Below are 13,976 nucleotides of genomic sequence, written 5' to 3' on the forward strand. Positions count from 1 at the left end.
TCCAATTGCAGCAGAAGCTTAAAACAGAGCAACCCAGCTCAGTCAAGGGGAGGAAAACAGAGCTCCCTAAGGGGTCCTGGACAAGGATGCCAAAGAAGCCTCCTTGTGAGGAATAGGGCTGCATGCTGAGACCAGTTGGGGCTGAATGTTGGTTGCCTTTTCTTCTTTCTTTTGTTACCTTAGACTGGACTTGGAGCCATGGGAGAGAGACATATGGTAGAAAGTGGACCCAAGGAGAGTAATTCCAAGGGCACAAGACACTGTTGACTGGGGAACCTGGACCCTCCCACTGGTGAAGTGGGAGGGCCCAGGCTCCCCTACCAATTGCCCCTGCTGCAGGAGGGGCATAAGCCACATTCCAATCTCATTGCTCTTTTGATAAGAAGAGGACAAGGACATTGCAACCCAAGGTGAAGCTAAATGAATCCTCAGTTGAGGAACTGGACTGATAGGCCTTCCTACTAAGGGGCAATACCGAGTACACTACCCACTAGACCAGCTGGCCTTCCGAAGGCTCTATTACAGTTCTCTCTTCACCCCTGGGTTGGAATATGGCTCAGTGAGGACTGAATCTTCAGAGAAGTTAGCTGCTAAAATTGAAAAAATCTCTACTGAGCATGTGCAAATTACAATTTTTCAAAGACTTTTAACTTGGCCAAATTTGGGAGGATTTTTACAGGGTCAGCAAAAGGCATATCCCTGATACAAAGGCCACCTCCACCAAATTTCAAGGCCTTGCGCCAAAGAATGGGGGCATTAGACCTTTTCAAATAAAAGGTTGCCCAAAAAATTTAAACACAGGCAAAACAATGTATTTTCCCCTAGCCTCAACCTCGGAAACAGCTGAAACATTTTAGCTGAGATTTTCCCAAAAAAACCAACACGAGGCAGAAACCCACCATGGGAAATTTTAGCCCAAATAGTTACATTTTGTCAAAGTTATTAAAAACTGAAAATAGGGTCTAATAACAGGAAGTGTCAGGCAACCTTAATAATAGGCCCCCACCTATACCACCTATAATACACATCTTTCTAAACAAACATTTGACTGCAGTCTAAAAAATACTTGAAGTATCAGAGCTAAATGTGCCCACAATCCCATCTTTCTAGTATTTGATAATGTTTTTAAAAAATTTACTTCTGTATGCTTTTATGACAGAAAATATTTAACATAAGAGAGAAACCTATTTTAGATCAATATGGTATCCACTGAAGTATCTGGATATTGATCAATTGTAGCTAATATCTGGTCAACAATTTCCTTCAGATGATTGTTCTCTATCTCCATGTTATTTCCCAGATTCCTGAACCTTACAATGATTTCCTTTATAAATTTCTGTTTTAATAAGTGAGCCATTCCTTAAAAACAATCCAGAAGCCCCTTAAATTCATTAAATCACAGTACCAAATTCTTAAGCTCCTCTTTAAAGGTTTTGTTTTTTGTTTTTAATTACTTTATCTATTTTAGAAGACTGCATATAAAATAGTCCAACTTTTTAGAGCCAAAAATGCAGAAAAAAATATTGAAAAAGCACAATAAAATGTATACTGAATCTGAACAAGAAAAAATACACAGTCATGTTGTTGCAAGTGAGATATGTTGGATATTCAAAATGGAATCTCTTTTGCACACTTCAAAAGCAATTTTCAAACCTGAACAAATGTAATGAAGGACCTAAGGCTTGTTCTGCTTAAAAATATGGTAACTAAGAAAAAATCATGATTACGTGGATCCTTTGTAGAAGTACAATTGCTAGGTAATAAATGATTAATATTATCTCTATATTTAATAAAAGGCTGCCTATTCAAGAGTGAACATACTTGCCAAGAAATTAGATTAGAAAAATATGCCAAAGTTTTCAAACTTGGGTGTATAAAGTTAGTCACACAATTCCATAATTAGATACTTAAATAGAAGTGGACTGTTTTTTTCAGAGGCTCAGAACCTGCAGTTCCCATTTTCAGCGGCATTTGAGGCTTCAGAGCACTTCAGGAACAGAAAGGATTCTTTTATTTAGGTCCTTACTATGAAGCCAACTTAGGCATCTAAATTCGAAAGTTTGCCCTCAGTATCTTGCTCACTTTATATCTCTCAAACATGAGAAATAATGCTATCCTAGAGTCCAAACCAAACAAGTCATAACAATTGGATAAAGCCTTTCAATAAACCTTTTTTGATAGCATGGAGATAACCTAGTACAGACCAAATAAAGAATCACTGAGTTCAAAAAGCATAGAGCAGTCCTAGGGTTTGCTCAGCTCCCTCGTGTCTTAACATAAAGAAAGGATGTTTCCTGTCAACTGGAAGAGACAGCTAAATTCCTCTAACGCTATGCAACAGACACTGCTTTTGATTTAGAAAAAGGGAAATGGAGCAATATCCTCCATCTAGTCAAATTTATGTTTCAGGTTTATTGCCTTATTTTCTATTCTATTAATTCTGCATAAAATATCGAGGAAAATAAAGTACAAAGAGCTGACAGCCACTGGAAATCTAACCTGTCCTTGAATATCTTTTACCTATTCATCCTTTTCAAGAATTCAGTGTTATTCTGCAAGTTCCAGCAGTAGCATTACCTGCCAAGCTATTTAAATCCAATTATATTATTTCATATCAATTAACTTTTGAAACACAAACTGAAGTAGAAGAGAATATGACTTGAAGCATTTGTTTATGACTCAAGTTATAAATCATTTCTATATGCTAACTTTCTAACTAAAGTTTCTGGTTTTTCATTTATGTTTTTAAATAGACTGTCAAAAAAAGTTAAAATTTACGTTTTGGATAAACTCTTTTCTGTTATAAATTTATGACGTGAAATTCCCATTCAATATATTTTACTTGGTTAGTATCTCTTACCTGTGCATAATTCCACTACAAGCCAGAGATGGTTGCTTGTTTCATACCATTCATGAAATGTTACTATGTTCTTATGTCTAATTTCATGGGTAAGACGAACCTATAACAGAACATTCGTATATTTTATTTGGACAGCCACAGTCAAATAGTAAGGTTTGAAGGGGAAAAATGCAATACAAAGTAATTCTAGATTCCTTTCTCCCTATCTTGTTAGCTTTTCAAATACCACCAGATTTTTAAGAAGTCACATTCCCATTTAAATCATACAATAAAAAATATAGAGGGGAGGTACCTTTTGGCACAGGCTGTCCCCAACTTCCCTGTGTTCAGAAGTATGGTAAAGATCCTGAAACCAGTTCAAAGGGTCTAACGAAAAACAACAGCTTAAAAGAGGCCAGGGTCAACATAGCTGACTAGCAACAGAAGAAAACACTACCATGTTGTAGATCAGAGTTCAGGATCAAAGTTATGTCCCTAGTTTCTGTGTCAATGAGAGATGGAAGTGTGAAAGAAGCAGTACAGTGAATCCTGGAAAGAGTTTTCCATCTTTCTTGAGTAATCCCCTCTGGCCAACCAAAATATCACTCAGAAGTGCCTGGGAACTACATTTATGCTGAAAGATGGGTCACTCCAATGAAGTGCGTTTTACAGCTTTAAGAAGGAAAAAAATATGGCACAAATCTAAAGAACCCGCTCCGTTCTCCCTTCCCATCGAAAAAAAAAGAAGGAGAAAGCCTAAATGTGCAAGGCCTGTTGTAGTTTGTGGTAGAATTGCTGCGTATGCTCAACACAAAAAGTAACAAAATAGTCTGAGCATCTATAAGCAATGATACAGCTTCATAGTGACTCAGTAAGTGTTGATTATTTAAACATTAAGAGAAAGTACTTAAGAAAACGTACCTATGGAAGAGGCTGACACTTCAATTTAGTCATGTAAATTAGTTTCAAACCTACTTTTTTAACTTCTTGGTAAAGAAACACTGTCAAACATTTACAAACCAAAATCCATTTTCCTAAATATATGTACCTACCAAAAATACTTTACTCTTTGCAGGCATGAAAATGATTATTTGCCAAAAGGTCCTTGCATTTTCCCAATGAACACTGCAGTAATAAAGTAAAACCAAACACTAGTATGTTTACGACAAGTTCTATGACCAGCACAAAGTTAACCTCTTGTAAGCGAATGTGTTTACATCTGTGTTAAAAAAAGACTGAAATATAGGATGACTTCACACATACAAAGAAAACCCATTTAAGATAAGGGATTTGGAACCTAAAAGCTTAAAACATCACTACAAATTGACACACATGCACAAGGTAGGTGAGGTAATATCTTTTATTGGACCAACTTCTGTTGGTGGAATGCACAAGCTTTTGAATTCCACTGACCTGAAAAAGAGCTCTGTGTAGCTCGAAAGCTTGTTGTACCTTCCACCAACAGATGTTGATCCAATAATGAATAGTATCTCACCTACTTTGTCTCTCTCCTGGGATCAACAAGTCTACAACAACAGTGCAAACAACTATAAATTGTGACAAATTAATTTTATGTGAAGTAGTACCTGATGTTTTTTGTGTCTAGATTTCTGCTACTGGAAAATTTGTATCTAAATTTCCCTCCAGAAATAGTAATAAGCATTATTCTTACCCAGTTGGTTATCTCAGCTCTTTTGCATTTATCAGTGCAAAGAATGGCAACAAAATTAATAGTGCCTTTTCTTCTTCCTTTATAAACAACTGTCTTGCTTCCTCTTCCAATCTCTTCATATAGAATAAAGTTCTCCATGTTTAAGATGCTTTACAGCCAACAAATTAAGAAATAGGTTGTTTTCATCGCTAACAAACACCACCTTAAAAATATAAAGTCAAATTTCTTAAATGTAATAATTATTTTCTTAACTCTTAAGATATTTAATACAAAAAGATACCATCCAATGTGATTAGCAACTGTGTTTGACATTACAGAAAGTTTCTAAACAAGACCTCCCACAAAGTCTAATCAACATTTTAGATAAAGGATAATATAAAAGTCACAATATTAAACTTCCACCTGTAAACAAAACAATCTCCAAATGGATGTCAGTAAAAGCCCCACTGTATAAGTACTCCATGGCTATGACATTACTAGGGAATTTTGGTACCGCTACCAATTCACCTACAGTGACGCTAGTTCTAATGGAGACATGGATCCCACCGTCTTCAAATGTTTTTACCACATTAGTTAAACCTGCTAAGAACCAGTGGTAGCACAAGTGGGAATTTCTTGAAATTCCCTATTGTGGACAAAGATAAGGGGAAGTTATGTTTACCAACTGAGCTGATTTTGTGTTTTGAGAATCAAGGCAATTCCACATAAACTAAAATCTAATTTTCCCATCAGTTCTATCATTTTCTGACTTAGAAATCTAGATGATACAGTACTGTAGTTTCCAATTACAAAGAAATATTTACTATTTATTAGTGAACCTCAATGCAGTCTCATGTGCACATGAAAAAAAATTTAAAGTAGTTAGCTATGTTTAGTAAGAAGCAAACCAGATTTTTTATTTGTGTATCTATTTTCTGTATCTGAGCACATATGCAGTATTAGGAGTTAATCCTTTTTGGTCTGAAGGAGCCTTTACTTTGAATTTAAAACAGAACAGGCAGTGAAATATTGTAACAACTTTCAGATATGAAGGGAAAATACTGATTTGTAATTCTGCTTCTCTGAAGACACCTTTCTAAGAAGATTCTTACTCCCAGGCCTTAGATTTCCACTAGTCTGAGACAATAAAGGTATCATCTCTATAGAATTTTGACACCAGAGTGCAGCGGTAGCAGGGCAGATTGCAAGCTAGGACCCTATATGTGTGCATGAGAGAGAGAGAGAGATTGATTGAGATATTTTGGTTCAACTGAAAAAAAAAATTGAGAAGAGCAACACCACAGCCAGTGTCAACAGAGATTTATTTTGTTTCTTAAAAGAGGGGTAAAATACTGCTTTAAAAAAACCCCAACGAACTATGACTGCTGAAGCCTGTGGAGGAAATGTAAACCATAAGTAGGGGGAAAAACACTTAGCCCAACTTCCAGTGAGGGACATCTCAAAATAAACCAAAATCTTCTTTGTGGTTGGAGATTTTGGCCTCCTCTACTTGGGAAGCAGATTTTGGAGAATAGAATGTGAGCAATAATGCTTAGTGCATGCATAAAGAGGAGAAGTGTGTGGAGAGATACTTTGCAGATGTCAGCAAGGGATACTGCTCTAAAACAGGCAGTGGTGACAGCCTTGACTCTCATCAAGTGAGCCTTTCTATGTCATGATAAAAAAATTGCTCTCAAGACACCTATTTAGATACAGTCCTCTTGGCAACAACATTGCCTAGCAAATTACTATAAAAGTTAGGTGGACTTTTCAAGTGCTTTAGTCTGCACCAAAGATTTCAAGGTCATGAAAAAGGGGCTGCAAGTGTGAGAACAGTGGAAGGATGATAGGCTCATTAAAGTGATCACCCTTAGAAGGAATCTTGGATGAATAAAACTTTAAATAAAGACCTAAAATTCAATCACTCTACAAGCTGATGTTGCTGCCATCAGTAAAAAGACTTTCCATGTAAGAAGTTTAAGCTCACAGGAATTTTCATCAGTTCATATTAATATCCTACAACATAGGGGAATCCTTTAATAGCAGAAGGGATATTTGCAAGAATCAGACTTTGCATGAAACTGCAGTCAAACAGACCTATCAGAGGCAGTGGCTCTCACCACCTTGTTACTCACATCAAAAGAGCCTACACAGTTTACCCATTCCAGATCTGCAGCCTCATGCATAAGATTCTGAAGCTCCTGGAGTTTCTGTTGGGGAAGACAACTGACCAGCATGAAGGACTTTTCCCCCAAATGTCTAACTGACCCTTGTCACGAAGTCCACAGCTTCAAAAGTTGCAGCCACAAACTAACAAAGAAGAATCCCAGTTCTGCAGCTTATGATTTTGTCTCCCCCCGCCCCATCCCAGTACTATAAATGTGGCTGGTCTCTCTAGCAACAAGCTCTCATGAGCAGGGTGGTGAGACATAGCCAGCAGGATCCTCAGAGAGGATCCATTTTTCCCCTCAACCATTTGTGAGTGTGAAACAGTTGTGTGAGGGGTCTGCCACATCTTAACCAGATGATCCAAAATAGGGCACAAAAATACAGCAATACTTTTGGAGAGAGGTTCCTGACCCAGATAACATTTTTAAGGCCCTTGTAGATTATTGGGCCAGCTGAAAGTCAGTAGATCATCTGAATCCAAAAAGCAGCAATGGCTGCATCCATCATAGCCTCTAAAACAGATGGGCAGGGGCACTGTCTGGGCCATAAATTCCTGCTTCACCAGAGACACAGGCATTGACCTTGGCACAAGAAGCCACATCAAGCAGTCAAACTGCCCATATAGAATGAGAGGAATGTCTCAAGAATGGCACTGTAGGATTTGTGGTACCCTTTCAGCTGGGCTTCAAAATTATTGGCTTTAAAGCATCAAAGAAAACAGGCACAAAAGTGTGCAGAAATGAAACACGCAAAGCAACAGGCTTAGAAACATTACAGAACCATAACAGATCTGACTGGAAGGTAGGATTAGGACACTAAACTACCTAATGAGGTGATCTTGGATCCAGAAGGGCTGGATTCACAGCTATCCTATAGAGAACTTCTTCTTTGGCAACAGTAAAAAGTGATCTGAGTGGAATGCTTGGAGGGCAGGATTTATATCCAGCAAGAGCAGCACATACATGCCAGCAGGGGTCTGGCTGATGGTCTACACTACTACTCTCAAGACTCAAAAGTCCTTACCAGCTAGGGAAGTTTCCCCAATCTCATACTGGTGAACTGAGATCCAGGAGCAAAGTCCCATAGATGGGATCATTAGGGAAAACGAAACACTATTTTAAGAGAGAGTCTCCAATACATGCAACTAAAAAAAGCTGTCCCAATTGTTCATCAGACTCCTTCGCTTGTATGTTGCATCCCCATCCACCACCCCTTCACCGGTTAGTGTGTTTACACTGTAAACCCTTGGGGGCAAGGATAATCAAGCAGGACCCTCTCACACCGACCGGGCCTATGCGTGCCACCATAACGTACATGTCCAATAACTGACAGCGCCTCAATCCCACCCTTTAATTTATGTGCAGGGAGCCCTCTCCCTGCTCGGCCTGACCCGGCCCTTTACCGAGGGGCGGCAGAACCTAGCGCAGGACAGCTCCCCCCACCCCCGACTCAGCCCCAGCAGCCGCGCTGCCGAGAACGACCCTGCTCGGGTCCCGTATGCCGGGCTGAGGGGGGGAGGGGGGTGGAAGTGGCTCGACGCCCACAGCGGAGACCCTCGGGATGGGGAGGGGAATGAACGTCCCCAGAGCCGGGCCGGGCCGGGCACCGGCCGGGCGGGGGGCGGGGTCCCTGCTGCCGCCGCCTGCGGCTGTGCCTGCGCGCGCCCCCTTCTCTGCAAAGGGCCCGAACCTAGTGGGGCGGGGCAGGGCCGGCTCCGAACCGCCTCCGCGAGAAGGCAGAAGCGGGCCAGGCCAGCGCGTGCGGGGAGCGGCGGTTACCTGGCGCCGGGAGAGAGAGAAACGAGCGGGGCCGCGCGTAGATCATAGCAGGCTGCAGCTGCTGCCGCGCCGCCATCAACCGAAATCCCTCGAGTCCCGCCCCCTCGGTCCGCTCCACGGCGGGTGGCAGGGGGAGCTGCCCGGAGCCCCGGAGCGACAGACGCTACGCCGAGGAAAGCGCTGCGGCCAGGACCGGCACCGAGACCGACCCAGAGAGGAGGAAAGGACGAGTCCGGCAGCGGGAGACACCCCTCCCTCAGCCGCTGGCAAGTGTATCGGGCTCCCCTCCGCAACGTATGGTCTGAGCCAGCCCCGCCCCCCGTATCTAAGATACAGCGTCGGACGCCGGAAACAGAACGGAGCAGCGATTGGCCACGCACATGTATAAGGAGGCGGGGCTGCCAGGCGGCCGTACCCTGCCTAGAGGTAACGGGTGGGACCCCGATGGTTTCTGGGTAACGGGCGGTTCTGAGCTAACCGTTTTCTCCCTGGGCCATAGCTCCTCTCAGTGCCCTTTCCTGCCTAGGGAGCCTGCCCCTGTTCCTGCTGCGGGGGCAGCCAGTGGGTGCTTGTGGGCTGCTCCTGGCCAGATCCGAACGGCTGCGGGAGCTGGCGGCTAGAGCCGGGGCTCTTGGTTTCTCTGGGGCTGGCCCTGCCAATGACTCCCTGAGGCTTGTCTCTGTGTCTACACTGGAGCCTCCTGCAACTCCGCTTTAACTGACAGGAAACGTAGCGCCCACAGCCCCATTACACGGGAGGTCGTTAAACCGTGTTAACGTGATGAGACTCGAGTTCACCAGCCCTGCGTGTGTGTGACCTGGGCTATGACACTCAATCTGTGCACCCACCCTAGTCACCCCCTCTCTGCAGAGAGGATCGTCATCCTAATTCCCCATCCCTCAGGCCTATTGAAAGGCTCTATTAACATTTGTAAAGTGCGTTGAGATCTTTAAATACACAGGGCTGCATAACTAAAGGTTATTAGTTTTCAAAACAATTCATCTTTATATATATTGATTCTGTTTAGTATGGTAGAGTCTAACACTTTACATAACAATTTCCTGTGTTCTTGTGCTCTTATAGCTTTGTCAATTGAGGCTACAATTTTCATTCTTAGTCTGCTTCAAGTTCAGTTTATTTGGCAATGTTGGTCCAAAAGAGATAATTCAGAATGAAGTCTATGAAAAGTAGGTACTTTAACCTTTGTAGTGAAATAAAATATTTTTTTTTTAAACATTTCAAGGTTTCAGGAGTTGGGAATAGAGTCTTGAAAATTGCCAGGGGAAGACTGCTGAAAACAGATTGGAGATTTTTGCTGTCCCCAAGAAAATCTCTTTAGATTTGACTAAATTATAAGCAGAAAATTGCCATTTATACATGTATGGCAAAACATTATATGCTTATTCACTTATTTGAGTGTTCAGTTCTTGCCCTGCTGCATGACACTTGCCCCCATGCCCTACAGAGACATCTATGTTCTACTATAACAACTAAAGCAGTTACAGCTCTGAAGCTGAACACAAGCATAATGGATTTGTCTTCTATTCTTTCTTCCACATAAACAAGTATTTAACTCACAATATAAGTAAAATGAATGAATGAATAAATAGATGTCATCTAGTTTCTTGTAGTCATCACAGAAAAAGTGGGTCTTCAGGAGGGATTAATTTAGATTTTATAATTAATGCCTATATGATTTCTGGGTCTCTTAAGGATAGCAGATCTAGTGTAAATGAGGAAGCATTGTCTAGTGGTTAAAGCACAGAATTGGGTTTTGTTCCTGGATTTGATAATGACTTCATGTGTGACATTAGAAAAGTAACATTCCTGTCTCTGCCTCAGCTTCCCCAGCTGTGATAGACAAAAACTAAATCCAAATAAGTAAGTAACTAAGTGATTCTCTCAGAGTGTCCCGTCACGTGTGTTAGATAAGTTTAGGACAGGGATTGTCTTTATTGTTGTGTATTGGACATTGCCAAATCCAGTGTTGTCAGCACTTAACAAATAACAGTAGACAATTACAAAATGGGGAAATAGTGCCTTAGTGTTGTGAATGTTAATGTACTGTATGTAAAGAACTTTGAGAACCTCATAGGAAAGTGACCATAGCAGTACAAAGTACTGTAAAGCAAAATAAATGGAAAGTTTGCCTTTATGTCATGTTTAGTTTTGTTAAAGTAAATATTTTTAAAAATAATCTTTAATTACAAGAGCACAACCACCTCTTAGAAAGCAAACTCTATCAAACAAACCACCGATTCAGAGTTTTACAAAACAAATCTCTTCATAAGAAAGCCTTACAGTATGAATAAATACAGATACAGGTAGCTATATTGGCTCATACCATTTTTTCCTACCTGCTTCTGGCTAAAACATTAGGAATTTCTTTGCTGATGCAAACCTCACCACAGATATCTGTATCTTTCATATTTCCTGGCTGGGCTAGTGCAATTTGCTTTAGACTGGGCTTCTCATGAACATTACTTGGAAGCTTCAGCTACTGCAGAAAGCAGTGGCCTACCTGCTTAATTGACTGGGTTGACAAAAACACATTGCACGTGTTATCTGTGTAGTGTTTTGGCTTCCCATCTGCTTCTGAGTGCAATTCAAAGTACTGCTTTTAATCTGCAAAGCTCTATATGATTTTGGATGTGGCTAACTAGGAGACAGTCTTTCTCTCTATGTTTTACAATATGGAGTGGTATTGTAGCCATATCAGTCTCAGGATATTAGAGAGACAAGTCTCTCTATGTATACTGTGACAGTTGGGATCAGCTGATTGCTAAGGCACTTCTGCTAACAGTCTCCAACACAGGATGCAGAGTATTCTTGGTGGAGGATACTCAAATATGAGACTTGCTTCTTTCTGTAGTCTGTCAGAATTGTCATGTTAGACTTCAGAGAATGATTTAAAGTTAATCTTTCGGACAAATTTTTGACTGACCCAAGGGACTGAATTTTTTTTCTTGTCACTTTTTGTTTATATTCATATTGATCCTGTATATCGGGGTTCTCAACTTTCTCCACCTGGGTTTCTTATCATGGTCCCATTTTTCACAGGTATTGCAGTCAAATACTTTGGGATCATGGCATGAAACCAAGACTGGTTTTCAAAGGGGAGCATGTGAAATATAGTCTGCTATTAAGGACTCCTGGTGCTAGATGGTGGAGTGCTGACAGGTCACAGATGGGTTCTGCTGAGGTAGGTGCTGGCTAGAAGGAGATGTCTTCTAGGAGTTGTGAAAGAAGGGTACTGATGCATGGGGGAGTGCTTTGTCCTGTCACTGCCCCACTTGCATTGTGCTCTGCTCCAGTGTTCAAAATTAAACAAGAATACCATAACATCTTGCTTGGGAACTAAGGTATTTTCCTCTGAGTTTGGGAGGATTGTTTATTCATACCTTAGTTTTGTACAAAGTCTCATGTATAGCTTGCCAGGGAGGATGATGAAGGGAGTATATTGAAGGACAGGTAAAGAAAGTGGAGAAATAGCAGGAAGCCATTTTTTTTTCACTTTAAATATCTAGTCATCATAATTAAGTTACCAGAATGTGAATGTCTATGCAAATGAGATGATGTTACAGTAAGTATGGGAGGGAATATGTTAATACCCGAGTCACACCTCTGAGCACATCCAATGTGAAATAGATGTTTCCAGAAGACTGAGCAGAATTAGATTGACCTGAGTGTTCATTCTTTTAAGAAAGAACACAGACTTTTCTCCCAACAAACTTGAGTGCTTACAAGGCAAGGGCACTTACTTTGTGACAGAGGCTGAGGAAGGGATTAGTTTGATTTTTACAAATTGCTGGCAATAGCTGCTTGGATTAACAAATAGACAGATAGTCACACAGTAGTAATATATAATAATAATAATATAAAAATGTTCATCAGCATTCTTCAGTAATTATCCCAAAACATTACATTTATTAGGGATGTTATGTAAATGCCCCAGCCAGGTACCTGATTTGCTTTTGTTAGGGCATGTGAGACAGTCCTATCTCTATTGCTTCAGGCTTTGACAGGATAAAGCGGCTACAGCTCAGCCTCTCAGGTGACAATTGGGCCCTCCAGCTGTTATCCTTTTGAACAAAGATTGCCTCCCTAATAAGAATAATACTATGTCGTATTTAGATAGCATTTTATGTCATTAAACTTTTATATAATAACTGATTAATCCTTACAACAGCATTGTGAACTAATAAGTAACTAAGGATTATTATTACCATTTGGTAGACAGGAAAGCTGAGGCTCAGAAATGTACTTTGTAGTTGCTGTCCTGTGAAATTCCTGAGTTTCCTATTACCTTGCTATGGAGCATCCTTTCCTTGTTCATTGCACATGTAATGTCTCTTCTATGTCAGAAAATGTTATATTAAAACAGGTGTCAACTAACATGATATTAAACATGATTTAGCACTCAGTGTAGACCAAAAACTGTGGTGTTTAACATCCTGTCAGCTAGTTGTAGTTAACTCTAGTTAAAGTCCTTGACTGGCTGCTTAGCATCATATTAATTAGCATGTGTTCTAACACAATGTAAAGTTCACAGTGTGAGCAAGGCCCACGTTAGTCACATATGCAGCTCAGTATATCTTCATTTGTAACATTGGTAAAACTAGCTGAACAATCATACTGAATCGACTGTGCGTGCACAAAGTGTGTTTTTCAGACCCTCAGTATTCAAGCAAATCACAACCAGTTTTCACCGCATGCTCAAAGGCAATTATCCTCAGTAAAAGTGTTATTTTTCTTCCAAATTTCAGTTTCCCAGTTTCCACACTAGAGCTGTGCATAAAAGAGTGCTGCATTTATTCATAAAGAGAACGGTGAGGGTCTCAATTTATTTTTTATTTATATTACTCTCCTCTTGCTCAAAAACAACAAACTTTTTAAAAACAAATTTCAACAAAAATTAATTTTTCGGCAGAGACCAAGCCCAGAAAATTGTAGCTTGAAAAATGAATGTTTAAAAAAACTGAGTACCTAGAAGTAGACGGTTATAATGGAAATGCAAATGCAATCTTCACTCTACTTAAAGTATAAGTTATTTAGCCCAAGAATGAATTTTTATTTGTTTTGTCAGCATCTGCACAATGGGGTCCTGGTCCATGACAATCAGCACAACATAAATAATTATTTATTAAATACTATTGCTACCACTCCAGCTATAACACTCTTCTCTAATTCTTGGGAAAATTTATATCTAAGCTATAGATGCAGACAAATCAACTCCAAACTTGAAGTGGTTCTGAGTGATACTTGACAACTGTCTGGAGTGTAAAGCCTTAAACTAAAAGACTTAATATATTTAGAGAGGAAAGAGAAAGCCACAACAGTGTTAGCCTCGCTGGGCACTTGAACACTTAGCTGTTTTGCTTGAGCTCTCAAAGTAACGTTCCATCTCTTGAGTTATAAACTGTTCTTTGCTTGTTCCATCTAATATTAAGGAGTGTACATACTTGTCAATAAATTAGACTAGGAGTAAAGGAACCTTGTCTCTGTGCCAACCCATTTATCTCCCAGTGAGAAAATAATT

The 13,976-nt window shown here is 40.3% G+C and overlaps 1 protein-coding gene across 7 annotated transcripts in view; it reads right to left on the reverse strand.

The window, feature by feature from the left end:
* ULK4 (unc-51 like kinase 4) overlaps positions 1 to 8,570 on the reverse strand; it is a 358,194-nt gene extending 349,624 nt beyond the window's left edge. For all 7 annotated transcript variants that reach the window (XM_067560838.1, XM_067560836.1, XM_067560835.1 and 4 more), the window contains exons 1-3: positions 8,438 to 8,570; positions 4,512 to 4,713; positions 2,861 to 2,960 (exon numbers count right to left, since the gene is read on the reverse strand). In XM_067560838.1, coding sequence (XP_067416939.1) covers positions 2,861 to 2,960; positions 4,512 to 4,649 — 238 coding nt within the window. In that variant the 5' untranslated portion in view covers positions 4,650 to 4,713; positions 8,438 to 8,570. The remainder of the gene's footprint in view (positions 1 to 2,860; positions 2,961 to 4,511; positions 4,714 to 8,437) is intronic.
* Between the last annotated feature and the right edge of the window lie 5,406 nt (positions 8,571 to 13,976).

This window comes from Emydura macquarii, unplaced genomic scaffold, assembly GCF_026122565.2.
Source record: "Emydura macquarii macquarii isolate MOO-44397 ecotype Brisbane River unplaced genomic scaffold, CSIRO-AGI_Emac_v2 contig_2321, whole genome shotgun sequence".
Taxonomy (NCBI): Eukaryota; Metazoa; Chordata; order Testudines; family Chelidae; genus Emydura; species Emydura macquarii.